The sequence below is a fragment of the Nomascus leucogenys genome, chromosome 1a (assembly GCF_006542625.1).
Source record: "Nomascus leucogenys isolate Asia chromosome 1a, Asia_NLE_v1, whole genome shotgun sequence".
NCBI classification, from domain to species: domain Eukaryota; kingdom Metazoa; phylum Chordata; class Mammalia; order Primates; family Hylobatidae; genus Nomascus; species Nomascus leucogenys.
Window position 1 is genome coordinate 32,947,116 of NC_044381.1, and position 27,996 is coordinate 32,975,111.

General features: G+C 37.5%; 1 protein-coding gene across 1 annotated transcript; it reads right to left on the reverse strand.

Annotated features, from left to right (window-relative positions):
• Positions 1 to 184: 184 nt before the first annotated feature.
• RNF20 (ring finger protein 20) lies at positions 185 to 27,993 on the reverse strand. Its single transcript, XM_003260301.4, has 20 exons — positions 27,934 to 27,993; positions 26,346 to 26,500; positions 21,479 to 21,646; positions 21,212 to 21,359; positions 20,872 to 21,054; positions 17,640 to 17,758; positions 15,564 to 15,710; positions 15,317 to 15,394; positions 15,013 to 15,132; positions 12,773 to 12,952; positions 11,682 to 11,817; positions 11,239 to 11,360; positions 10,745 to 11,118; positions 9,398 to 9,515; positions 8,661 to 8,810; positions 5,884 to 6,096; positions 2,595 to 2,720; positions 2,291 to 2,431; positions 1,519 to 1,620; positions 185 to 1,284 (listed from the first exon to the last, which is right to left on the reverse strand). The coding sequence occupies exons 2-20, from the start codon at positions 26,472 to 26,474 to the stop codon at positions 1,108 to 1,110; spliced, it is 2,931 nt and encodes a 976-aa protein (XP_003260349.1). The 5' UTR covers positions 26,475 to 26,500; positions 27,934 to 27,993; the 3' UTR covers positions 185 to 1,107.
• Positions 27,994 to 27,996: the final 3 nt, after the last annotated feature.

The window sequence follows — 27,996 nt, forward strand, 5'->3', positions numbered from 1 at the left end:
CTCAATAAAAGAACTGGGAGAAAAGTGCTTCGATTAAGCAAAGATCTAAATACTCTAAACAAGGCCAACCTCTTAACCTAAGCTGATTATTTCCATGCAAGAGAATTTAATTCTATAACTGCAGGTATAAAATCAACTCGTAATAATAAAGACAAAAGTTTCAAAGAAAAACCATAAACACAAATGCAAACTGAATCCTGCTTTAATTCAAGCTTGTGGAGAACAAAGTCCTACAGAAACATTCCACAGAATTTTCTGGAAAAGAGGGATCACAACAACCCCTGTAAAAAGGAGACTAAGAGTAATTCATAGCTCACCAAGTTCTCTCTGTATCAAATTCCCAGAATACCCAGAAGATTTCTTCACCAGCTCAGTCCTGACTCACCCTCTTCAATCTTTATTTCATTAGAAGACAAAGGGTCATATTATTTAAAATTATTCTAGTCTCAAGAAATGTAAAGGCTTGAAGTAGTAGAGCATTTAAAACTTAAATAACTTTAACAAGAAAGCCAGCTGATCTTAACAAGTTACTCCACTAGTAAATGGGAAATGGACTGAATCATCCTAGACATAATTTCATTAGGGCTGCAAACCACCCAGGGGAGAGTAGCACAATTATACCATTTTGTAATCCACATTCACAAAAAGTTTGCTACACAAATGAAGAAAACTGTGTGCCCATAGACAACTTATTTTTTAAAATATCACTCCCCAAGAGTAGCCATGTTTCCACTTTTGTTCCCTTCTCCACATCAAAAATACCAACTTGATTTCTTCAGGAAGAATGGACAATCCAAGTTTATATAGTGGACTGGAAAAAGAAAACACTGAAAAGTCTAAAAGCACGAAATAAACAAAGCTGGGAGGGAAGACAATAAGAGTTGTTTGTTTCTAATTCATTCTGAAACCCAAGGCTTGTATTTACCAGTCCTTTCTGCTAAAGTCATCCAGCTATTGAAGAGGAGAGCCTGGAAGTAAAGTCTGGAGGAAAGGTAGTTGACTGATAAACTGTCCTACAGGTGACAGTCAAGGAGAGAAGAGGTAGAGGTTTGGTGGTTAATGAATAAGTTCCTGACTAGCCAGCTCCTCTTCTTCTCTTGAATTAGATCAACCAATGTAGATGCGATGAAAATCATTGGCACCAAAAGCAGCATTACACTTGGGACATTTGCGCTGGCGGGTGTCATAGCGTGTCTTCACACACTCAAAGCAGAAGACGTGAAAACACTTAGTAAGAACAGCATCCTTTTTACGCATGTTACAGCACGGACAAGTCAAGCGTGCCTAAAAAGAAAAGATGTCAGAGTTTCAGCAACCATGAAAGTTTATGATCCAAATGGCTCTCATATAGTACACAACCAAGAAAGAAAACCCACAAGGCACTAAAAAAACAGCATCATTTCCCCCCACCTGCCAAAATAAACCATTCTCTGGTTACTATCACGTAAATTATTCTCCCAGTCTATTAGGCCACTTAAAGCCTTGACAAAAACAAATCACTGAGGCATTTTTTCTAACCTTGTAATCCTTAATCTCTTCCATCAGAATCTCATCACACTTGGGTACATTGTCTGGTTTCTTTGTGGTCTCCAGCTTCCTGCGAAGTCTAGAGATGTCCTCCTGTGGGAGGACAGCATACTCATTAGACACACTTACCCAAATCTACCATTTTTGAGAAAAATAATAGACTTGAGTTTTCTGTTGTGAAAAGAGAGGACTTTCTGTCCTTTTATGTCCAATTATCTTGTAGAAATGTATAGAACTACAAATGGCAGGATTCAGAACAGGCAACCATAATCATATCCCCAAATTAGAATTGCATCTAACTATTACCAATTCAGTCCTGTGAAAACACATCTAAAAGTTTAGAGGATAGTCTATTTTGTTTTATAGTAATTAGTTTTAAGCTGAAGGTAGAATGGTTTAAAATAATTCAGAGACTTATAGATAAGGACAGAAAGACATCATGAGAAACAGCTAGCATGACAAAAATAGAGACATTATAGGAGAACTTCAAAATCCTCTACTGCTGCTATGCTGCTACTTCTTTAACAATTTACCAATTCATTAGTTTAACAAATATTTATTTTGTGCCTACTAGGTGCGAGGCACCATAAAAGGGTGTGAGGATATGACAGTGAAGAAAACAGACTTACTCTCTTCCCTCAACAAACTCCCTCAAGTCTAGTAGGAAATGACACACATTGGACTAATGATTCTTTCATGATATGGGTCACTTCCGACCTCAGAAAACACCTAAAAGGTGACAAGAAAAGACAACTGCTTTTACCTGGGCTCGTTTGAAATTGAACATGTCCTTTTCTTTGGTAACACTGTTCTCCACGATCTCATCCTGAAAATCATGTAGCTTCTTCTGAGCCAACTCCAGTTGTGCTTTGAGGTCATCTGCAAGCTGGGCTGCCTCCATTGCCTATATAGGATGTACAAATAAGTAACATCATTGTATCACCTCTTATTCCCATTGAGACAAAATGTTAGCCCAAGTTGAAGGAATAAAGTGAACTTATAATCTCAACAGTGTTATACTTATTTGTTCCGCTGAGACTAACCATCATTAGATTAATCAATCATACCTTGCGTTTATTCATCTCTAAGGCTTGGGTCCTAAGACCCAGCTCTTTCTCCCCTGTGCCAATGTTGCTCTGTAACAGATGCTCCTTCTCTTCCAGTTTCCTTACTACCTGTAGCTGGGCATCAACCTTTGAACAGAAAATCAGATTTTAACACAAATGAAAAGATTAAAAAAAAAAAAACTATTCTGTTAATCTATAAGCCCACAAAATACAATATGTTAGAAATCTCAAACTATTACTGATTTTGCCCAGGAACCCTTCAAAATACATCAAGACTATGATAACTGAAAGCTTTACTTTTAATATAAAATACTCTGAAAGATTCAATAAGAGTCTGAAAAATGACTGAAAAGATTCTTTTCCAAATTGCCAAAAACAGAGAATATCATGCTAATGCTTAAAACCTGACAATTCATCCTATAACATATAAATTACAACTCAAACAAAAGTCCAAGAGTATTTCCTTCAGAATGGCTAGACATTCTAAAAGAGTCTTTTTTGAAATTAATGCACAAAGTAGAATCAAACAAAATTAAAGTGTAAAAAGTAAAATCACAAACACCCACCTCCTAACCTCACTCACAACTCATCCCAATAGATGGAGGTAACCATTCTAACAGTTTCTCACGCTGCCTTCAAAAAGCACATCAAAAAGATAGTCCACCATGATCAAGTGGGTCTCATACCAGGGATGCAGGGGTGGTTTGACATCCGCAAGTCAATAAATGTGAGACACCACATAAACAGAATTAAAAATAATCACAGGATCACCTCAATAGATGCAGAAAAAGCATTTGACAAAATCCAGCATCCTTTTATGATTAAAACCCTCAGCAAAATCAGCATAGAAGGGACATACTTAAGGTAATAAAAGCCATCTATGACAATCCCACAGCCAACATTATACTGAACAAGGAAAAGTTGAAAGCATTCCCCCTGAGAACTGGAACAAGACACAGGTGCCACTCTCACCACTTCCATTCAATATGGTACTGGAAGTCCTAGCCAGAGCAATCAGACAAGAGAAAGAAATAAAAGGCATCCAAATTGGTAATGAAGAAGTCAAACTGTCACTGTTTGCTGATCACATTATCATATACCTAGAAAACCCTAAAGACTCATCCAAAAAGCTGCTAGAACTGGTAAATGAATTCAGCAAAGCTTCAGCATACAAAATTAATGTACACAAATCAGAGCTCTGCTATACACCAACAGCAACCAAACTGAGAATCATATCAAGAACTCAATGCCTTTGACAATAGCTGCAAAAAAAAATAAAATAAAATACTTAGGAATATACTTAACCAAGAACGTGAAAGACCTCGACAAGAAAAATTACAAAACACTGCTAAAAGAAATCATAGATGACACAAACAAATGGAAACACATCCCATGCTCATGGATGGGTAGAATCAATATTGTGAAAAGGACCATACTGCCAAAAGCAATCTACAAATTAAGTGCAATTCCCATCAAAATACCAACATCATTCTTCACGGAACTAGAAAAACAATCCTAAAATGCATATGGAACCAAAAAAGAGCACATGTAGCCAAAGCAAGACTAAGCAAAATGAACAAATCTGGAGGCATCACATTATCTGACTTGAAACTATACTATAAAGCCATAGTCACAAAAACAGCATGGTACTGGCATAAAAATAGGCATGTAAACCAATGAAACAGAATAGAGAACCCAGAAATAAAGCCAAATATGTATAGTCAACTGATCTTCGACAAACCAAACAAAAACATAAAGTGGGAAGGGACACCCTATTCAACAAATGGTGGTAGGATAATTGGCAAGCCACATGTAGAAGAATGGAACTAGATCCTCATCTCTCACCCTATACAAAAATCAACTCAAGATGGATCAAAGACTTAAATCTAAGACCTGAAACCATAAAAATTCTAGAAGGCAACAATGGAAAAATCCTTCTAGACAATGGCTTAGGCAAAGACTTCATGACCAAGAACCCAAAAGCAAATGCAACAAAAGAAATGATAAATAGATGAAACTTAATTAAACGAAAAAGCTTCTGCACAGCAAAAGAAATAATCAGCAGAGTAAATAGGCAACCCAAAGAGTGGGAGAAAAAAATCTATACATCTAACAAAGGACTAATATCCAGAATCTACAAGGAACTCTAACAAATCAGCAAGAACAAAACAAACAATCCCACCAAAAAGTGGGCTAAGGACATGAGTATACAATTCTCAAAAGAAGATATACAAATGGCCAACAAACATAAGAAAAATGCTCAAGATCATTAATTATCAGAGAAATGTAAATCAAAACCTCAATGCAATACCACCTCACTTTGCAGGAATGGCCATAATCAAAAAATAATAGGTGTTGGCATGGATGTGATGAAAAGGGAACACTTTTACACTGTTGGTGAGAATGTAAACTAGTACAACCACTATGGAAAACAGTATGGAGAGTACTTAATGAACTAAAAGTAGACCTACCACTTGATTCAGCAATCCCACTTCCAGGTATCTACCCAGAGGAAAAGTCACACCATGGAATACTACTCAGCCATAAAAAGGAACAAAATAATGGCATTCGCAGCAATCTGGATGGAATTGGAGACCAACATTCTAAGTGAAGTAACTCAGGAATGGAAAACCAAACATTGTATGTCCTCACTCATAAGTAGGAGCTAAGCTGTGAGGATGCAAAGGCATAAGAATGATACAATAAACTTTGGTGACTTGGCGGAGGGAGGCAAGGGACAAAAGACTACACACTGGGTACAATGTACACTGCTTGGGTTATGGGTGCACTAAAATCTTGGTATCACCACTAAAGAACTTATTCATGTAACCAAACACCACCTGTTCCCCAAAACCTACGGAAATTAAAAAAAAAAAAAAAAAGTAAAATCACCCATACCTCCTAACCTCACCCACAACTCATCCCAATATCCAGAGGTAACAATTCTAACAGTTTCTCATGCAGCCTTCCAGAAATTTTTAAAATATACAGCACAGGAACATAAGTAAACATACACTTTAACGCAAAAAGGATAACAAAACAAGTCACTTGATTTTATTTCAGACATGTTTCCATATTAGCAGATCCATATTTGACAGCTGCGCTGTACTCTTTTGTAGGAATAACAGTAGAGATGTATAATTTATTTACCAATACCCTAATGATGAACATTTAGTTTTCAAATTTTTTTCCAATCACAAAAATGTGCCACAATAATCATTCTTTTACTTATATCATGTAGAAAGCACCCTATTTCAACAGAACAGAAAGCTCTACTCATCCTAATTACCTGAGTCTTCAGAGTCAACACCTGGTCTGCCAGCTCCTCCTTCTCTTCTTTAAGCAACTTATGGATCTGATTGGACTTGATACGCTCTGACATGAGCTTGAAATTTGCATCATCCTTCTCCCGCAATTGCTGCATCAAACGGATATTTTGCTCCTGCATGTCTTCAAATGCCTGGCCTGTGACATCCATCTCAGAGAGGAGTGCTTCTTCTTCCTAAAGGATGGAGGAAGAGAGTTCATTTTAGAAGAATCTTCCAACTTCAATGGATGAGCACAGGAAACTAAACTTTCCCACTGTTCATTTAGATATAAATTAATTTAGTGACAGAGTTTTAAGAAGCTGTGTTTTGTCACTAGGCATACAGAAGCTCTATTATCTGAAGTCACTGGCACCAATTGTTGGTCTGATACTTACTAGTTGATCTGTACTCAACGTCAGTTAAAGCACACAATAATTGTATTTACCTTAATCTAGACAAACGGATCAAGCAGCAATTGGGTAAGAGTACTTCCATCATAACCTCTCACATTTTCTTATGCTTTTCGACAATTAAAATACTGAATCTACAGGATTTCCAGCAGTTGCAAACATCTAAAGCCTCGTAACAATCTGATAGGTGAAGACTGGTATCTAATAATAGCTTTACTTTATATCTATTTCATTTTAAGTGAGACTGAGCATCTTTTCACATGGTTAAGACCAGTTGTATTCTTTCTGTAACCTATTCATTTCTTTTGCCTATTCTTCCATTGGATTCTTGAGTTTTTTTCCCTATTTTGGAGAGGTTTTTTTTGTATCACATAAGCCTTCCTTGTAACAAGAGTTAAAAATATTTTTTACTTTTTGTCATTTAATCTTTTGGCTTTGCTAACAGTGTTTTTTGCAATGTAGAAGTTTTGCATCATTTTAAAAAATAATTCAAAATTATCAATTTTTTGTTCATGTTTTCTAGTCTTTTATTCATAGAAAGGTCTCCACTCCAAATTATAAAGGAATTTAATGATTTTCTTCTAGCTTTTTGATGGATGCATTTTTAAAAATATCATTATCTATGATCCATTTGGAAATCATCCTAGTGTATTCAAGTATGCATGTAACTTTTTTCTAATATATTTTTTTTACTTTTGTCCCATCACATGTCAGTTTTTCTTTTCCTCACTGATTTAAAACTATGTATTTAGCATATAATAAATATAATGTGTACTTTCATCTATTTCTCAAGTTTCTATTCAGTTCTAATAGCCTGTCTAGTAGTCCCAAGCTATTTTACCTACAGAAACTTTATGTTTTAACATATGGAAGAGACCCCAGGGCTGTTCTTTTTCAATTTCTCTTGTTACTCTTGTTTACTTATCCACATGTACTTTAAAACCAGTTCGTCTAGTACCAAAATAAACAAAAGCAAAACTTAAAAAAAGCATTTTTATGAGATCACATTACATTCATACATAAACTTAGAAAGACTGAACATTTTTAAGATAGTGAGTCATCCTATACAAGAACATAGGTCTCTTTTTACTTGTTCTAGAACCTATAATAGTACAATTTCCTGATAATTACCTTAAGAGAGAGGGAAGAAAAGAAAAAGCAGCAATTACCAGATTTAAGAAAAGTCAAAATTACATTTTTTTTTTTTTTTTTTTTTGAGATGGAATTTTGCTCTTGTTGCCCAGGCCGGAGTGCAATGGCGCGATCTCGGCTCACTGCAATCTCCGCTCCTGGGTTCCAGCAATTCTCCTGCCTCAGCCTCCCAAGTAGCTGGGATTACAGGCATGCGCCACCAAGCCCAGCTAATTTTGTTTTTTTTGGTTTTTTTTTGGTTTTTTTTTTTCAGTAGAGATGGGGTTTCTCCATGTTGGTCAGGCTGGTCTTTAACTCCCAACTTCAGGTGATCCACCCATCTCAGTCTCCCAAAGTGCTGGGATTACAGGCATGAACCACCACGCCCAGCCAAAAATTACACTTTTTAACAAAAGGAATGTGTATAGGATCTAATGAAGTTCTTCTTTTCAAGGCACTTCATGATCAACTTACCATTAAACCTACTCCATCTCACTGTTACTTTGCTATTTCTTAAAAACTATGAAGGTGTACGAACACAGAATACATATATGGTTTTCCAAGCATTTTCAGTATCTTTATTATTGAATGTTAATAAAAATTCACTGGCATTTAAAAATAAATACATATTCATTATGAGGAGGAGAACAACCTCTATAGTTCTATGACCCCAAAATAGTCATAGTTAACATACTGCTTAATCAATATGTTATTATATTGGTTAATATATTATATCCTTATTACATATAAATCACATATTTATATGCATAGTTTTTCTATGTAGTATATGTACTACATAGAAATACATAATAATATATATTTATAAGCATAGTTTTCTTAGTTTCATATATTTGTAATCATAATGTATATAAAATCTTACATCTTATTTTTCATTTTATATTCACAATAACCCTTAATTCCAGGTCAGCAAAGAAGGACTAGATCTTCAATAAATGTCTGAACAACAGCAGAGAAAGACTAGCTCTTCAATAAATGTCCATTTAAATAAAAGTAAATTTCTTGCCTCACAAATACACAAAACAAAATAACAAAGATTAAAGACTTGAAGGTAAGAATTAAAACATACACACAAAAAGGAAAAATACATATTAACAATCAAAAAAAGACCAAAATGAAAAAGCAAATTTCACAGGCAATAACTTATTGTCAAGTAACATTTACCCAAAAAGTCAATTAAATAAAGAAAGTGTGTCCACCTGCTTGGCCATGGCTAGCTTCTTCTGTAGGTATTCTATCTGCTCCTCCACTGCCCGGATCTTCCTCAAGGCATCCTCATCAGCCATTTTTTTGTTCTCTTTCTTCTCTTTATCTTCCAGATCCTTGAGTCTTTGCCTTAGATCTTCCAACTATAGGAGGAAAGGAATTGTACAAAAATAAAAAGTTATAATACATTTTCAAAAATCAATTAATACTGTACAAAGATAGAGGGTCCATAATACCCAAAGAGTCTTTACAGAATTATAGAACAAGAAACATAATATACTAAAACATCACCTAACATCATTTGTTTTAACATCACTCCATTCTACTATGACGTGCTTCTATAAGCAACATTTTGGAGAAGTGCACAGGTACCTTTCTTTAAAATAGTGGTTCTCATCCTTTTTTTAGGCCTCAAAATTTTAAGAGCGTAAGACATTCCTCCCAAAAGTAATGAAAAAGATTATCCCTGTAGCAATGAATTACATAGGAAAAACAAGGAATAAATACTTTGGAAAGCCTACTCATAACCCCAGTAATTCAGATATATTTTACCATCCTATGGAGAGTTTTAAAATCTCTACTTCATATGGTCTTTGAAAAGGCAGAAAATATTGCACTTAAACACTAATTTTAAAGATAAAGAAAGAAATTATATCCTTGGCAAGTATGAAGGAAAATCCCGCAAATGAAGATTTTAACCAGAAAGACAGGTAATAGCAGACTAGAATACCTCTGCCTTAGACTTCTTCTCAGCTGCCATCAGCTGAACTTTGTCTCTCTGTTCCTTTGGGGCAGAGCGGTACATATCCAGCAATAGTTTCATCTCCTTTTGGCTCTCCTGTGCCTTCCTATGACAGGTGTAATAGAGGGAGGGGAACAATGTAATAAGAAAATAAAAGTCATCACAGCAAGGGAATTTTGATTGAGCAAAACATTTTTAAACAGTTTCATTTTACATTTCATATCACACCTAAAAGATAAAATTTTGCAGACTATCAAAAGACTTTTGGATATGCTTAGAAAGTACAGAAAGGTAAGCTGTATAAAAATGAATCATTTCTCCCTTCTGACAAAGTCCTCTAACAAAGTTATAAAACAGATATTTGTGTACTTGTTATATAGGCAAATTTCTGTGGCCCCCAACCCTGAGTAACTGAGATTCAGTAGGTCTGGGGATGGAGTCCAAAAATTTAAACAAGTGATTTAAACAAGTCACTCAGATGATTCTGATACCACACCAGAAAAAAAAAAAAAAAAAAAAAATTTCCTTAAAGAGTTCAAGAGGGGGAAAAAAAGGGAAAAATTTGAAAGTCTGAGATATACTGTTAATCCTAGATTTGACAGCTGAATGATTAACCATCAGCTAAAGACTAAAACTTCACCTCTTATTAAATTACTAAACCTCTTAACTAAACTTTTATATACCAAAAAAGTTCAGCATTTTGAGCACAGTGGTCCCTCAAATCCAAACATCAACAAAGGGTCAACCATAGAAAATAAGGAGCAAGAAGTAAGCCGTTCTGCCAGAGAAGTTATTGGTTTTACAGGAGAAGGGCCAATGCATAAGGTTATGACAGATAAATTCACCGAGTTAAAGGTCTATCTTAGTGTGTCAATGTCTATAGGAGTAAATCTCCTAAGAAAGATATGACATATTCACAAACCAGTTAACTCTCAGGCAAATAGATCAGATATTGTTCAAGTTACAGTGATATATAAATACTCCACTTATTATCATTTAAATTACAATTAACGCCAGCTATCTGCTCAAATCCAGTGAAGAGCAGTAGTTAATTTCCAATAATTCTCAGAAGCGTTACCTCAGTCATGACATCCTTTTCCTTAATTTGGATTCATGAAAAATAAGGCTACAATCATCGGTTTACTGGTACTCGATCACTGAACCAAAATACTAAATAGCCATGCAGGCCATTTTGGCTGTGCACTTGAACAAGACTTGAAACCAAATTAATTGTACAATCTAAAACACTACAACGATCAGAACCAAACATTTCATGCATTATGTCTTAATCTTAGCTGCTCAGTCAGAAACTGTTAGTCTAAATATGGCTCTTACTTGAGTTCAATCTTCAATTGTTTGATAATTTCTGCTTCCTTTTTCCTTCCATCATCATGTTTGCCTTTCTCTTTATCCTTAGCAGAATCTCTCTCAGATTTTTCTGACTCTTTTAGCTTCTGCTTCTCTCGTTCTCTCTCCTTCTCCTTCTCCCGTTCTCTTTCTCGTTCCCTCTCCTTCTCCCTCCTTTCTCGTTCTCGCTCTTCTTCATCCCGTTTAGACTTGATTTCATTGGCATCCTCCTGAGATGCCTTTGAAGCTGAGGACTGGGAAGATAAGTCCTCAGAATCTGGTTTTAGCTCTGCAGGCTCATCCTTAGCGTCCTCAGTACTAGACTGGGACTGGAGGAGGGCACTACCACTACGCAGACGTGTCTGGGAGAATAAAGAAAAGAAAGATGCACATCTCTTATGATAACCACATTGCCCACCTCATTCAAAAACAGCTTTACGGCATTAACAGCAAATGATATTTATTCTATTCCTTCTGGTTACCTTGTTCAGGTCAGACTGGGCTTCTCTCAATTTCCGCTTATATCTCAGGACCTCCCCTTTCAGCTGGTGATTGTGATTCTGGAGGCTACTGATGAGGTGGCGCATCTCCCGGTTTATAGGGCCTTAAATACAGCAACAACAAGGTTATGAGGAACCATGGTAAGGGCAAAGGCACAAGGACAGAAAAAGCAGAACACATCAGGAGGCACTGAGAAATAGGGAGAATTACCAAAGACAAGACTCCTTCTCAGAAGATGAAAACAAAACTGGTCAACTTGAGTTAAAAAACAAACACCCAGGCTGTGAACCAAAATGAATTACAGGATTTACGGTACTTAGGACTTCTGAGTTGAAGTCAGCATTAACAAACCCTGGGGTCTGTGTTGTATCTTTCAAGGAAGGTATTTACAGCAAAATACTGCATGGAGTGAGAATCATTATACCTGCTTGTTCATTGGCAGCAAGGGTCTGCTCAAATTCTATCCTCAGCATTTCATACTCCTTGCGGACCTGGGCCAATGTATCTTCTAGCTGAATTACTTCAGTCCTCAGCTTCTTATGAAGACTAACCTCATCTCGCTACATACAGATAAAGGAACCAATAAAAAAATTCTTATTAAAATGTAGAAATATCATCATAATCTATTATTCTATCTCCTAAATTTGATCTATAAGAATCTAAAAAGAGAAAAATATATATCAATAATGGATTACTCTGAAAATTGCCAGTTCAATCTAAACGTAATGAAACCAGACAGCTACAAAAGACTAATTTGGAAACTGACAGGATACGGAAAAAATAAGGAAAATGGCCCCCTATTCTGAGAACATTAGAATTTAGTTGGAGAACTAAACTATAAAACAGTATATAAACATATGTAAAATAGTATTCAATTCATTTGTCAGGCATATATTAAAAGACCAACTATTATAACCATTACCTTAAAAACTATGGAAGATACAGAAATGAATATATGAATAAAAGCTTCTATCTTTTAAAAAAATCATCTACTGGTGTCATTATATGCTTTTTGTTTAAGTAATGTAAGTAATTTTGCAGCTTCTACCCACTATTTTCTCCCATACATGTAAGCTCTAGCCATATTAAACTATTTCTCATTCTCTCTCATAACTTTATATATGCTGTTCTCATGCTGGGAATTCCTCTTCTCCTACTTTCAACTACCAATAAACTTGTATTTATCCTTAATATTCAAACCTTACTTTTTCGAGTAGAATCAGGAAACTTCCATAGTCAAATTAGACACTCTGTTTTCATGTATCACATCTTTTGGCTATGCTGCCATTGTACCACATTGCATTCTAATGGATACTATTCTCCCACTACTGCAGACAACAAGATCTGTGAGGGCAGGAATTCTGTTGTCTCATCTTTATATGCTCAATACCTACCAAAGACCTACTGCCACTCTATGAATGGCAGCTGAATGAGAGATTAATTGCGTGTGAGGGAGTAAAATTGTAAAACTTAGGAGGCAGGAAAGATATACAGAAGACAAGGCAAGGCTGTTACCTCAATAAGCTCAACCTGGTGCTGGTGGGTTCCCCTGGTGCCATGAAGCAGGGTCCGAGCCTCATCCAAGTGTGCTTTCAACTGTAGGCTCTCATTATACAGGACGGAGAACTGTGACTGCATGCAGCGATATTCTGGAGTTTCCTTAACGACTTGCTCCACTGCACTCCGCAATTCCACCTTAGGAGGGCCCAAAGCAAAGTCAGAAGCAGAATCTAGCATTGCCCCAGAGGCTAGACAGGAAGTAAAATTTTGAACTCACTGATGTCCTACACAAGACAGACCATTTTATAAAGATTATTAAGTTATCTACCCATTGCTCTAGTTATGAAAAATCTACCCCAAAATTAAATTAGACTAACTAGGAGATGGTACCTGGATATACTGTATTCTTTCCTCCTAGAATTGTTTTGATATGTGTTTCATATTCTGTGTCAAATGAGCCACCAGAAGAGTAAAATTTGTCAGGATGCTTATTTTAAAAACATAGTTGAGGACCCCAGTCACTAACTTGTTCTCATTAATAACAGTGACAGAGAAAAATATTGACAGGGTATCAAAAGTAGTTATGCCTCTCCTAAGCAACTATCAAATACTTTTAACTGATTTAACTTAGGCTGTTTTTGTTTTGTTTTTTATTTTTCAGTTCAAACATCTTTATTCATATCATTTAACCTAGAAACAAATTATAAAATAGAGATGACTATGATCGAAAGAGGAGTGAGGAAGACTTCCAGAATCTCTTTTATTCTCCTAAGAACCTAAGAAGAAAATTCTTCTGGGCAGGTTTGAAGACCAACAGGATCACCAATCCTGTTTCTTTCTCTGTTTGGGTAGCAAAAAACTGCAGAGCCTAATCTATGGAACCACTTAGGCAAGTACTGACATGTGAATGGCCTCCCTTCCACAGTATATATATGCCCCCTGCAAACGTCTTGTATACAAGCCCCACTTTAATGCATTTTGGATCCTCACCCTAGTTTACCCTACTTCTCATTTTTCTCAACAACTCCTATATTAGAGCACCTTGATTTAGTCTACATATCTTTGTACGTTGCTTTAAATCCTTTTCAGGACAAGGCAGGATACATATAAGTAAATATGTAAGTGAAGAAGTAGATATATCAACAAAACTTAACATTTTTTCTTTGTTCCCCCCAGCTTTATTAAGGTATAATCAACAAATAAAAATTATACATATTTAAGGTATACAATGTGATGTTTTGCTGTACATATACACTGTGAAATCGTTACCACAATCCAGCTAATCAACAAATCCATCACCTCACATTATCTTTTTGTGTGTGGCAAGAACATTTAAGATCTACTCTTATACGGTGTTAATTATAGTCACCATGCTACGCATCACCAGAACTTATTCATCCTGAATAACTAAAACTTTGTACCTTTTCCCCAACAACTCCTGATTTCCCCAACCCTGGTAACCACCATTCTACACTCTGATTCCAAGAGTTTCACTTTTTTAGATCCCACATACAAGTGAGATCATGCAGTATTTGCCTTTCCGTGCTTGGTTTATTTCAGTTAGCATAATGTCCTCTAGGTATATCCATGCTGTTGCACACACACACACACACACACAAATATACACACACCACATTTCTTTATCCATTCAGTGTACAGTTCTTTCATCTCACTGGTTAAGGTTATTCACAATTTTTTTTAATACTATTGTAAATGGGATTGTTTTCTTAATTTCTTTTTTATATAGTTTGTTGTTGGTATACAGACACACAATTGTTTTTGTATGTTGATTTTGTAGCCTGCAACTTTACTGAATTCATTTATAGTTCTAACAGTTTTTTCGTGGAGCCTGTAAGGTTTTCTATATATAAAGTCATGTCATCTTTAAACAGAAACAACTTTACCTCTTCCTTTCTGATTAAGAGGCCTTTATTTCTTATCCTTGCCTAATTACCCTGGCTAGGACAAAAGTAATGAGAGCGAGCATCTTTATCCTGTTCCTGATCTTCAAGGAAAAGCTTTCAACCTTTTGCCATTGGGTATAATGTTGGCTGTGGGCTTGTTTTATATGGCCTTTATTATGTTGAGGTACACTTCTTTACAACTAATTTGTTAAGAGTTTCATCATAAAAGGATGTTGGATTTTGTCTACATTTTTCTTATCCCTCATGAATACGCAGATTCACAACTATGTATATACGTGAGTTGAGCAGCAAAATGTCTGATTTTACTGCCCTTCAGGGATGCGTCCCTACCTTCAGCTTTTCATTTTGTGTAGTGACCTCCTCAAAGTCTTGCCGAAGTTTCTCCAGCTCACAGAGACGGTTCTGAGCCAACTCTTTGTTCTCCTCAAGCTCTGCATTCATTTCCTCAAACTGGAGAGAAGCAGAAAAATAGAGAATAAATAAGTATTCTTCTTAAATCATTTCTAAGCTTCCTATCTTCACTGATTCGCTATTCCAGCAAAACCCCACGATGTCACTTGTGAACACAATCCTAAGTACCTAAGCATGAAGGCTGACATACAGTCCAAAACATGTCCTGAGTCACTGATTTTACCTTCCGAGCATTGATAGTGATTGTGCCGCCATACAGACTGCTCCCCGCTCCATACACCTTATAACCTTTGGAATTCACCTAGAGAGAAGACAAAGATTCTTTAGTGAGAGACTCTAAGATTTCAGTCTATAACCAATGTACATTCAAAGGATGAGTTTTTTTTCCTCAAGTACCATGCCCCAAGGTGAGTCTTCCTGAGAACACTCCTTAAAAGATTCTAGTCTCCAAGCCATAAAACAGCACTGACCCGTTCTAGGACTTCTGCTAAGTGTCGGTTGAGTCGCTGTTCCCTCTTTCGAATTTTGTCAATATCCCACTGCAGGTCATCAATCATGGACTCCAGGACAGACACTCGTGATTCAGCTGTCTCTACTTTACTCTGCAACTTGGAGAACTACATCCCAAAGACAAACATTCAGAAACATATAGCAAAAAGAGACCAAATTCCACAATATTAACCCTTGCTTATGTGTAATTATAGAAAGGAGGCAAATAGAAGATGCTTCACCCTCTTCCCAATGCATGATCATAAAAATAAAATCACGGATTCCTCCAACAATTCTGGGTCAGTTATAATCATGCAAACTTTAAGTCTAAAGTCTATAAGAACTCTCACACAAAGAAAAGACCGCCTAAGATTCAATAATTTTTCTACCTCTGAAAAGCACCATTTCTCTGGACGGACCACAAACTCATAAAAATTTTGTAATTTTTAAGAGATAAAAAAATAGTATCTTTTGTTTTGTTAGATAAATATTTTTTTCAAAAAAACCATTTTTACCCCCAAATTTCTCTCTCCACATTCCCACAAAAGGTAATCCATTCAGAACAAAAGGAAAACTTCCATACTTTTTCAAGCTCACCCCAGAGCAATCTAGAGTCAGATACAATACAGTATAGATTATACTATAATCTAGAGTCAGATACTCTATTTAGGAGCTATACACCAGCTAACACTATTTAGTATTTTAACTACTAAACTATTACATGTTCACATTAATCTATATATACCCTTTGTGCTAGGTTTTAAAACATGACACAAAAATCCTTTGAAAGTCCTCCCAACAAGAGGTGGGATCTTTGTTCCCTCCTCTTGAATCTGGGTCAACTTTAGAGACCCAATGGAAATGGCATTACACAATTTTGAGGCTATATCAGAAAGGCCATGAAGGTTCTACCTGGTGATCTTGGGATGCTCACTGGAAGAAGTCAGCCGACATATAAAAATTCCAACCATTCTAAGACTACCATGATGGAGAGGCAACCTGTAGGTATCCCAGTGGACAATTAACCCAGCTGACAGGCAGCATCAACAGCCAGTCATGAGAGCCAACAAGGACATCACAGTTTAGCAAACTGCCCTCCAGGTTAGTAATACTATCTGAGATTTGTCAAAGGGCTAGAAAAGGGAGACCTCTCCATCTTGGTAGCACCTAGTCAATGTCTTAAAACATGACAAAAATATTCTATTTTCTTACTAGACTCTAGTTTATTTATAAGGGCTACTACGTTCTAACCTCTTTGAAGGTCCAGGATAATCCATATGAATTAATAAATTCCCCAGATGATATTTATGCAACCAGCCCAGCATGGACCTTAACACTGGAGTTTAGTAAACTAAGGCATATGAAGAACAAGAGCTTTGAAGTCAAACAGACCTACAGTCACAACACAGCTCAATCACTTTCTAGCTATGTGCCCTCAGGATAATCACTAACCTCTTTGAATTTGTTTCTTTGGCAATAAAATGGGAGTTGTTTTGACATTGGAGATAACATTCATAAAGTGCTTAAATTCTAGGCACTAAGTAAATGGTAACTACTAAATTACTAATTAGCATGAGAATTCAGTGGCCAAACTAAGGTAGGGCAAATTCCAGTAGAATCTATTTTGAACTAAATCAAAATGATCATCAGAAGTATCAGAAAAGTCATTTAAGGCCTATCATCACTTTATCTTGATCATTTTGTGTAAATAAATAAATGTCCAAATCTTGGCATGGTTTAATCATGGCATTATTTGCACCCAAGTTTAGACTGAAAATTCACATTCCTCAAATTCCTAGGACATCATCAATATAGTAGTTTCTACTTCCCCATTCCCTGCTGAATTTCTACCATGCCATTCCTCAATAACATTATACAGTCTTTTATATTTAGGGTAATTCATTATTTGGAGGTTTGGAGTTGTGTTGTGTTTTACAAAATCCCCTATGATATGATAGGCCTTCTAGAGTAAGGTAATCTTTGAGGTGCTCAGGATTGTAAGTCAACGTCTGCCACAGCCCACTAGACACAGCCATCTCTCCTTTTTGGTTAAGTACCTCCTGAGACATGGTGCGATGCTTTTCCTGAAGAAGATCTGTCAATTCCTGTAGCCTCATATTCTCCTGTGCGAGGAAAGAGTTCAGCTCCTGCACTGCTTCCTCCACTATCAGATTATCTGGGGAAGAAGAACTATACTTTAATTTAGCATCTATAGTGTCTTTTTTTTTTTTTTAGATGGAGTCTTGCTCTATCGCCCAGGCTGGAGTACAGTGGCGCGATCTCGGCTCACTGCAACCTCTGCCTCCTGGGTTCAAGCCGATTCTCCTGCCTCAGCCTCCAAAGTAGCTGGGATTACAGGCGTGTGCCACCACACCCGGCTGATTTTTGTATTTTTAATAGAGATGGGGTTTCACCATGTTGGACAGGCTGGTGTCGAACTCCTGACCTCAGGTGATCCACCCACCTTGGCCTCCCAAAGTGCTGGGATTACAGGTGTGAGCCACCACCTGGCCTATAGTGTCATATTTTAAAACTGTGTATCCTTGGCCAGGTATAGCAGCTCATGCTGTAATCCTAGCACCTTGGGAAGCCGAGGCAGGGTGATCACTTGAGGCCAGGAGTTCGAGACCAGCCTGAATAACAAAGCAAGAATCATATGCTCTTATCACATATTCTCATATCATATATTCTGAAATACTGTTAGGGGCACTTCTGAAGCTTAAAAACCAAAATGTACACTACTATTTACAAAGCAGGTAGGTAAATCCACAGAACTCATTACACCAAGTTAGTATGTTTAAAATTAGAGTTGCAAATACTATAGCTGAAATCCAAATGTATTAAATGAAACCAGATACTCTCAGGATATATACCACCCATCAGAGGGAGTTAGGAAGAAAAACATGCTTTTTCCTATCACCTCTTGGCATTACTCTTAGTATCAATACAGAACAGGTTCGTCATATGGTGGTTTTCAAGCTAGGATTGCCCATCAGAATCACTTGTTGAACTTTTAAAACAGACATTTCCCTAGGACCTATCTCATACCTACTTAATAAGAACCTCCATGGGCAAAGCCAAAAATAAGAATATGCTCAGAAAACTCCCAAGGTGATTCTGATTCATAACCTGAGTTAAGAAGTAAAGACTGAATTTTAGTCCTCTCAATATCCTAAGCACTGAGGACAGAGCCTAGAATACAATAAAAGCTCAATAAATGTTTAGTGAATTTATAAACAAGCCCATAAATGCAATTCTTTTGAATCAAAGACCAAATAAACATGTGAGGGGTTATCAACTTTCAAACAAGTTACAGTTGATGCTATAATTCATACTTTATACATCTTTATCTCTTAGAAAGTTCAGCTGACCAATGGCAATTGCCTTTTGTGTTACAAATGGCATGGTTATTTGTAATGTTTCTACTTTTTAACTTAAACCTGACCTTAAAATGCATGCCATCAAAGAGTAATTTTAAAGTGGTTTGATATACTACTCATTTTATTCCCTTTTTAAATAAAACAATTATTTCACTTGATATTCATTTATGAAATCAAGTTTAACATAGTCAATGCACATGGCATATTAATTACCATATTACTAAAATTTAACAATACCTTCTAATTATTCAATCAGAGCCAAAGGAGAAAGAAGCATATGGGCATACACAAAGCACCATTATTTAATATTAGGTGAGAGGGAAGTTCACATCCAGTCATTCCCCATTGACTAAACATCTACTAGATGCCAGGTACAGTGCTAGAAACTAGAGAAACAAAGAAGAGTGAGCCAAACCACTGAACCAAGACACAGTTTAGCTGGGGACATGCAAATAGATGTAATATATGAATACAAAAGTACAAAAGTCTGAGAGGACATAAAACACATTGTTTAAAATGGTTATCTTTGATAAATGACACAGGGAAACTTTTGTAGTCTACTTATTTGTATTTCCGATTCGTGTTATTTTTAAACAAGTATCTGTTTTCCTCATAATAAAATACAGAAATGCATAATCTAATGGAAAAGCGAAAGAAACCCTTGACCAAATTTTCACAGGCCATCTACAAACTGCTTAATTCTGTTGACAACTTAGACCAATTACCCTTAAAAGCAAAATTACAGAATAATACAATTCTTTTACGTTCATCCAATGGTTCAACCTCCATTACATTCAACTTATTTCCTCCAGAAATGAAAGGTTAAACATCTTAATGATAAGCAGGGAAATTAAGATATTACAACTAGACCACAATTATTATTGAAAACATGAAATCAAGGCATTTTTTTTGCATTTGAGCAAGGTATTTATGCCACAAATGACTAAAGATGTAACCTAGCTACACAAATACTTTACTGTACAAATATTAATTTTGGCATTAACTCTGAGTAACACAATTATTCAAATAATTATTTTATTTCAAATAGATACTCTTTCATCTCTAGAATATTTTCTCATCATCCTTTTAACCATATAGATCATCTGTCAATGCTAAAACCTGCGCCAACTCTTTTTAAAAACATTAGAGATAATGAAAAATAAAAAAGTTAAGTAAAAATTAACTTTTTCAAGTCAAAATTCTGTAACTAATAAATTATTAAATAATATAATTGTTATTTAAAATAAAGTATTACCACTATAAATCAATAGCCTACATACACAATAAAAACATCCAGATATCAGAGCTGTTTATTAAATAATAAAGTTAATTCTGCTATTTACAAAACTGTCATTAATAGAGTATATCAGTATAGAGCTGATAAACTCTTTACTCAGCTTATTAAAGGATTGTCATGTGGCTCAAAATGAGAAGCACTGATAAAAGATTAATATGCCATAATGAAGACATTACCAGTAACAATGAAGGTCAGAATTTTAAGAAATTTAATTAAAATATGTAGTCCAGGCACAGTGGCTCATGCCTGTAATCCTAACAGTTTGGGAGGCCAGAACGGAGGATCTCTTGAGGCCAAGTTTGAGACCAGCCTGGGCAACATAGCAAGACTTCCTCTCTACAAAAAAGTTAAAATATTAGCCAGGTGTGGTAGTATGTGCCTATAGTCCTAGCTATTCGGAAGCTGAGGCAGAAAGACTGCTTGAGTTCAAGGATGCAATGGACTATGATGGTGCCACTGTGCTCCAGCCTGGGTGACACAGTGAAACCTTATGTCTTAAAAAATAAATAATAAATAAAAATAAATATGTAAGCTTGCAAACTACAAATTAGCATGCAAAAATGAATTCTTATTCCTCCTCCACTACTCCCGGCCTCCAGGCTCTTGCCTCACCTCCACTGTTTAGCTTCCGGGATAGGAGCTCCACTTTTTCTTGCAATTTATCATAGACAGTCACAATCTGGGACACGGCTCGGCGGGAAGACTCCACACGTTCCTGCAGCTGAGACTCCATCTCTTCACTGGAACTGCTGGCCAAAGTAGCAAGGAAAGAGAAAGCTGGCTCTTGCCCTTCCCCTGAGGACACAGGGGGAAAAAAAGAAGCCCCCCAAAATTATAAACTGGAAATAACAAAATCCATTTTTTTTTTCCCTCAAATGGAAAGCCTCAAAGCAGAGCTCTACTTCAAAAACCCAGATAGCATGCAGTGATAGAATCCATCACGAATACTTGCCTCTCTCTCGGTCATCTTTACGCTCCTGATTGCTATCAGAGTCTGGTTCTGGTTCAGGCACAACAAGGGCTTTTCGTTCTGTGAGTAGGTCTCCCAAGCCCTGCTCCAGATCATAACGTTTAAGGATGATACGGATGTTTTCATCAAACTGGAGAAGGGTAGGTACAATTATGAAGAAACAAAGGACACAACTTTGGAAATGAAGAGAACAGTAAGGAGAACTAAAGTGGTCAAATAAAAATCTGAGCAAATAAACAAGTTAGCTACCTGACTCCAGTATCGGTTGACAATCAATAGGGAGGCATCATCAGTGGCCTGTCGTCGTTCCAGTTTTTCAATGTGCTCACGAAGTTCATCTTCAATGGCCTGCCGCTGATCCAACATTTCTGCCAGCTTGCGATTTTTGGTTTGCAGTGTTCGAATGTCTAGCTCCTCCTGCCCAGTAAACCAATCATATTAGTCTCCACAAAGAAATTAGAAAAATGAGCCATTAAACTCAACAAGGTCACAATTATTCATTAGTTATTTTCTATGAATAAAGCTGTTGACTTTTTAAAAATCTTACAAGTAATTAAGAAGTAGAAGCAGAAGAGATAAACAACAGATATATGATGGTGTGAGGAAAGAATACACACAAATACACCAGAACCTCAACCCATCTCGCTGTTCTAGTCACATGAACATCTACAAAGTAATGCTACTTTAAGGCCACCACCCAGCTAGATCACCCTCGACTCCAATCAACACTGTCATCTATCTCCTAAGCACCATCCTTCCTTCATTAAAGACTTCAGCACCTGGATCCCTGTCTATCCCAGTTCCTGCCAATATATCTGGTGACTTCACCATACATGTGAACAGACCATCTAATCCTCTAGCATCTAGGCTGTCAGTTTTTCCAGTTCCTTCACTCCAATGATTATCTCCTCCACTGTGCTTCAGCCATGCATTTCAAAAGACACATCTCAGACTTTTGTCATTATCTGGAACTGTACCACATATGAAATCTTAAATTCCAACTTCCCATTCTCTGAATAACACCACATCTTTCCAGGTATCTCATGCCCTTAACCCAATATACCAATCCCTTTATCTCATCTATATCTCCAGAATGTTGAATTCGTTTCTTTCTCCTTTCGGTCTCCTTCTATATCTGCTACCATCCACATCTTAATCATATGCTATATAGCACATTCCTTCAAACACCTGCCTAACAGCCTCCTTAGTTCTCTGCCCTTAATCCTTTTATTCTACCTCTGTGAACAAACCCCAATCTGAATTAATCCAGATATCTGGCTATTCCACTCCTGTACCCAGTATGCTGAGACTTCTAGAGAAGTTCATCAAACCACAGAAACCCATGCCTTTACAAAATGAATTCTGAACCTAAACAGATCTTGTAATTTGTCCAGAAATCTTTCTTTATCAAGTGAGCTATCTCCCATTCTCCATCAAGGCAACAACAACCTCTACCAAACCCTGCCCCCTTTTACATCATACAAAACAGATAGCTTTACTTCCTATTTTAATGAGAAAATAGAAGCCATCAGATGGGAAAACACCTCAATTCCTCATCTCTTTGACCCATTCACACAATTATGCACACATTCTTAAAACCTCAGCTTGTGCTCAGGATCCTGTTCTCTTCTGTCTCTACAAAACCCTCACTCCATTAGTAATTTCACATCCCTCTCAGTATTTTTCTCTCTCCAGCTCCTTCCCTAGGACAAGCCAGGGAGGGGTTGGTGGGAGGTGGGATGCGGGGATATAACAAGCAAAGAACCAGCATGTGGAAAAATATTCTTACTTTTCTGAGGAATTAATGAAATCACTATTTTAAAGTAACAATTGCTTATTACACCACCCATTTTTGTCTCATTTTTCTCTTTTCCATTTTAATTAAAACATTCCTAATACGCCAAAGTAGTCAACAGTTTTCTCACTGTACCAGTTTATTAACACTATTAATAAACTATATCCTCAAACTCTTCTCTGAACATTGCCTTTCCCTTCTTGCTCTAACTGAAACTTGGATGAGAAACTGTTTCCCTGCAGGCTTCTCCAGTGGTGGCTGTTTCTCTTCCACACCCCTTGAAGCTAGAGAGGGATGAATATCCTCCTTATTTTCCATTGCCACTTCCAGGCCATTACCCCACCTTCCTCCCTAAAACCTCCTACCTCTGCAGCTCATGCCATTAGCCTATACCACCTGCCGCCATGCTCTGTTGAATTCATCTATAAATGCCCACGTCGTTTCCTCACATTTCTCAGACTTAGCACCTAGCTTATTATCACTCTCCAATACTTTTCCTGTCATCATCCTTAATGATTTCAATACCCATACAGATAACCTTTCCTATACTTGAATCATCAAGTCATTAACCTCCTCTTCACCAATGATCTTGTCTTCTACCTCCTTCAGCCACCAACTCCCACATTTAGTCTTACTTGTACCTACATGTCCTCTATAAGCTCAATTTTAAACACCTCATTCTTCACAACTACCACTATTCCAGCTCACTCTCTCCAGTTTCCTTACTCCAAAAATTCTTTAACCTCTCCAGAATCTACCATCCATTGGTCCTATACCTTTCACTTCTCTCACCTCCTTCTTTACTGAACTTAAATTCCATGATCAGTCATTATATAGTCATCTACTTTACAGCGATACTCCTTTAAAGCATTGTCTCTACTCTCTTTTTCCTAATTCCTCTCCCCTCATATTCTCTTAAGCTCACTGAAAACTGGGTGCCATCCCCACTATTTCACCAACATAGGTGTTTTGGTATCTCCAATGAAATTTCTATTATTAAATGTAACACCTCTGTCCTCCCTTTACTCCCTTTGTTCCAACTGAAACCTGAATGAGAACACATCAGCGGCACCTAATCAGCTCCTTCTTGAAATACTTTCTTCATTGAGCTTCTGGGAACCCATTCTCTCTTACTATCCTCTTACCTCATTGGTCCCTCTTTGTTTGTATCTTTGATTAGTCCTTTCTCATTCCTTGACATGAAAATATTGTAGTGCCCCAGCAGACCTCTTTATGCTTATTCCTTAAAGGAGTATGTAGTCTCATAGATGTAAACACAACTTACAAAATGACAATTCCCAAATCTACAGGTTTAGCTCAGACCTCTCTCCAGCATCCAGCTTATTAACTACCTATCCATTCAGAGGTCAAATAAATATCTCAAACTTATATGTCCCAAACCAAACCAAACTCAATTCATCCTCCATGACTCCCAAAAATCTGCTCCTCTCATACACTTCTCTAGCTCAGTAAGTAAAAACTCCATTACTTTCAAAATCCTGGGATGATCCTTCCTCCTATCTTTCACATGAGTTATCTAATCCATCAGCAGATCTTATCAATGCTACCTCCACAGTGGTCCAAGCCACCACGATTTCTCATTAAGATTACTGCAAAGGCATCCTATAGCAAAAAATCTGTGCTAAGTCCTGTCAGCCTGCCAGATTTCAGCACAGTTGTGGTGGACAGCTCCATTTACACTGCCATTGTTCCCACTTCAAACACACTTTGGAGACTCAGTTTTTCTGTCCCCAATCACAGCTGGCTCATAACAGCAATCTCAAAATGCACAGGAGGTACTGCTTTCAATGGCAACCTTCAATCAATTGGAGCAGGGATCAGTGGATACATGCCTCAGTTCCCCACCTTTGGAGAGATGCAGTTATAGCGAAAGAGAGTAAGAAGGAGAGAAGAAAAAAGTCTGCTAACTGGACTCTTGTTTATAACCCTTGCTCTTCTATAGTCTCCAAACACAAGTCAGAGCATGTTAGTCCCCTACTTAAGACTATCCAATAACTCCTCATTGCCTCTGGATAAAGTCCACACTGGGGTGTGTGCTATGTGCTTCCCATAAGTATGTGCTTATCCCTGTGAACAGCACATATCCCACTCTAACAGTCTATTCCCTTGTCAGTGCTACCCTACAAATTAAAGTCTAGGGCTGTCTTCAGTGTAAAGCACAGTGTCTGGCAAATAACAAATACTCAACAAATATTTATATATTGAGTGAATAAATGCCTTTGGAATGCATGATGTAAGGCAGTGCTAAGACAAAAATCACTTCCTGCCAGCAATATTAAGTACCAGAACCCCAGGCAGCCTCAGAAATGACACTTCATCAACAACTCACTATGAATGTTCCTATTATTCTGACTCAAAAAAAAATAATCAGCCTCTCTAAAATAAACCTCGGCCTCGAAATCAAATAAGTAATAGATGTGGTTTTGCAAGCCATACAAATGTAAAGCATTTTAACATCACATCCCCATGTCTGATTTTCAAAAAAGCAAAATCTTGATGTAGATCAAAACCTGTAAACTTCTGATGTCTAACAGATATATAACATTACTATGAGATTTTGGTATATAATACTCATTTTGTCAGCTCCATAAGAGCAAGGATAATATCTATGTTATGCACCATTATATTATCTAGCCCAATACTAGCTCACATTTATTGACTATTTACTATATGTCTCACATTATATATCTATGTTATGCACCATTATATTATCTAGCCCAATACTTGCTCACATTTATTGACTATTTACTATATTAAATGCAAAGTGTTAGCCCTTAACAGGGACTCTCATTTTATATGCATAAAAATCTAATGTAGCAGGTACTCTAATTACATTTTACAGACAAGAAAACAGGCAAAGGAAAGATAACACAAAGTCAGCCAGCTAGGAAGTGGTACAGCTCAGAGTCAACCCCAGGCAGTCTGGTCTCAGACTCCCACTCTTCACCATACTCTCAATGATCGCTAAACTGTCTCTTAGAATCTGGTACTGACTTTTTCAGTGAATGAAAAATAAATGTATTCTTCCCACTGCTAAATACCTATAGTTAATGTTGTAACAGGCACCACATTCCCAGATTCTCGAAACAATATAAGTATACCTTGAAAACAAAGAACAACTGTCAATCTGTCTCTCCTCCAGAACTGACTACCACATCGTTTTACCTACTTTCAGCCTGTTTTATTTCCCTCTTCTTTTCAAATAGCTTCCCCATACTCCAGAAAGCTTCCATGAATTTTTAGTTTCAAGTTGCAACTGACAGAAGAAAAGCACACTTTCATGGCACTGTTTCCTCATACCGTTGAAGAGACACCTCCTAGCTTAATTGTTTCCACTGTAGTCCCTGAATCTTCAACAGCTGCCTTCTTCTCAGGAGGCATGGAGGTGCCAGGTTCTCCAGCTGCTCTTTTATTTCCAATTCCTGACATTTTGGCAGAAGATGACAGCGGTTTTCCTGATAGAAAAAAAGGCAGAAACTGACATATGTAAGCAAAGCAGCAATAGAGTAAAAACTAGCAATTTTTCTGGCCAACGCTTTAACCTGGATCCATTAATTCCACAACCATCTCCATATTCCTCTTTGAGGAAAAAAAAAAAATTAAATTGTAGAGTAAAAGTCAAGGCGGGCTGGGCACAGTGGCTCATGCCTGTAATCCCAGCACTTTGGGAGGCCGAGGCGGGCAGATCACGAGGTCAGGAGATCGAGACCATCCTGCCTAACATGGTGAAACCCTGTCTCTACTAAAAAATACAAAAAATTAGCCAGGCGTGGTGGCGGGCGCCTGTAGTCCCAGCTACTCGGGAGGCTGAGGCAGGAGAATGGCGTGAACCCAGGAGGCGGAGCTTGCAGTGAGCCGAGATTGCGCCACTGCACTCCAGCCTGGGCGACAGAGCGGGACTCCGTCTCAAAAAAAAAAAAAAGAAAGTCCAGGCTAAATTTACATGACTATAAATTTCTAAATAGGATGGTGATAAGAAATGAGACAATGGGCAAAGGGTGAAGAGACCAAAAATAAAGTTCTGGAATCTCCCTTGCTGTAATGCCAAAATCAGAAAAGGGCAGTTTGATTATGCCAGAAGTTAATACGACAGTGTTGAAAGAATCACAGAGCTGAAAGAGATCTGTGAAATGCCTACTAAAGTCATTAATACTAGACAAGTCAGTTATCATCTCTGAGCCTCAGTTTCCTAACCCAAGAATAAATAACCACAGTATGTACTTCGTATGCTTATTATAAAATAAAATGGATGATATAATTATAGAAAGAATTTGGCACAATGCCGAACACAAAGTAAGCACTCAGAAACCCCAGCTTTTCTTTAACGTTTGCAGTGTTTTCCCTATTTCCAAACGCTCTCTCCACTGTTTTCTGCAACCCTACGTTAGTTCCCAGTTCTGCCTCTTAAAGGCCGTGTTGCTTTGAAACAGTGAATTCGCCAAGAGCTTCGGTTTCCTCAACTGCACAATATTAACGAATATATTTTTCGTCTGCCCTGCCTACCTTCCAGGGTGCTCAAAGGATGCGGAATGGATACTAAAGCACTTTGGCTACTTCAGGAAACAACCCAGCCATCACCGAGACTAACAAGACTCCTCTGCTTCCAATTCAAGCTCCAGGAGAGGACTATCGCTGGCAACAACCTGAGTAGGACCTCTCCTGGAGAGAGAAGACACAGAAGCAGAACAAGGCTGCAGTCCAACTCGCGAAAAGCCAAAGACCTCAGCCTCAGCGGGGATAATTGCAGGCCCAGGAGACTGACGGCCCCAGAACTGGAAAGGGTGGAGACTCCCGAGGCCCGGCACAGTCCTGTTGGGCCCTAAGCGTGATCTAACCTAAGTTCTTTGAACTGGCGCCGCGCAGGAACAGAACTGCAGCAGTTACTCACCAAGGCCTGTGCAGCGATTCCAGCTCTCACCTCTGACCCGCGGCGGCGACGCGGCAGAACTTC

Excerpts from the sequence above, each read along its gene's own strand:
- RNF20 (XM_003260301.4), bottom strand. The coding sequence starts at position 26,474 with ATGTCAGGAATTGGAAATAAAAGAGCAGCTGGAGAACCTGGCACCTCC. Across the intron at positions 21,647-26,345 it reads TAGGAGGTGTCTCTTCAACG|GAGGAGCTAGACATTCGAAC; the intron begins GTATGAGGAAAC and ends TTTACTGGGCAG. Across the intron at positions 17,759-20,871 it reads CCGGAAGCTAAACAGTGGAG|ATAATCTGATAGTGGAGGAA; the intron begins GTGAGGCAAGAG and ends CTTCTTCCCCAG.